Genomic DNA, 789 nt, shown 5'->3' with positions numbered 1-789 from the left:
TTTTGTATAAAGAAATTAATGGCATTGGTAATTGGTGTGGATGTGGTTCATCCGTCTGCTGTGGAAACGCATTTCCATCAATAGCTTCGGTGGGTATTATTCATGTTATTGTACTTTCAAATTATTGAAGGAATGTTTTTGATTTGAAGGTTGTTGGAAATGTGGATGCAAAAGTTACAAAATTTCATGCTTCGGTGAAACTACAACCAGCGAAACAAGAGCTGATCACAGGATTTATCGAACAATTTTCAGAACGTTTACTGGAATATCTTGATGTTAATGGTACGGCTCCGAAAAATATTATTGTTTATCGCGATGGAGTATCAGAAGGTCAATTTATGCAGGTGAAATTGTGTTGTATCATTCATTAAAGCAAAGTAAAAATTTATTTTTTTTAAAAGGTTTTGGAAGAAGAACTGTCTGCTCTTCGTAGGGCTTGCAGATCAGTTGCAACAAATTACCGGCCGTTAATTACGTTTATTGTGGTTCAAAAGCGACATCATGCTCGATTTTTTTGTTGTGATGAAGCTGCAGCACGAGGACGCGGGAAAAACATCCCTGCTGGTACTGTTATCGATAGAGTAGTGACATCTCCTGATGAACATGATTTCTTTTTGTGCAGTCATCATGGAATTCAAGTATGACTTTGTGAAATGTTTTGAATCTTTATTATTATTATTATTATTTGAATTGCAGGGAACTAGTAGACCGACGCGATATCATGTGCTGTTTGATGAAAGCAACATGGATGCGAATGCTATGCAATCGATTACATACTATTTATGCCAT

General features: G+C 36.1%; 1 protein-coding gene across 1 annotated transcript; it reads left to right on the top strand.

Moving 5' to 3' along the window:
* Window positions 1-18: 18 nt before the first annotated feature.
* On the top strand, window positions 19-728 carry Tsp_15816 (eukaryotic translation initiation factor 2C 2; the record flags this gene model as incomplete). The annotated part of the gene is made up of 4 exons (XM_003370921.1): window positions 19-45; window positions 150-344; window positions 402-638; window positions 697-728. Coding segments are annotated over exons 1-4 (491 nt in total), but the record flags the coding sequence as incomplete, so codon positions are not given.
* Between the last annotated feature and the right edge of the window lie 61 nt (window positions 729-789).

Source organism: Trichinella spiralis, assembly GCF_000181795.1.
Source record: "Trichinella spiralis strain ISS 195 chromosome Unknown Scfld327, whole genome shotgun sequence".
In the NCBI taxonomy this organism is placed as follows: domain Eukaryota; kingdom Metazoa; phylum Nematoda; class Enoplea; order Trichinellida; family Trichinellidae; genus Trichinella; species Trichinella spiralis.
The sequence above is the reverse complement of the archived record's forward strand: the minus strand, read 5'-3'. Positions and strand labels throughout refer to the sequence as shown.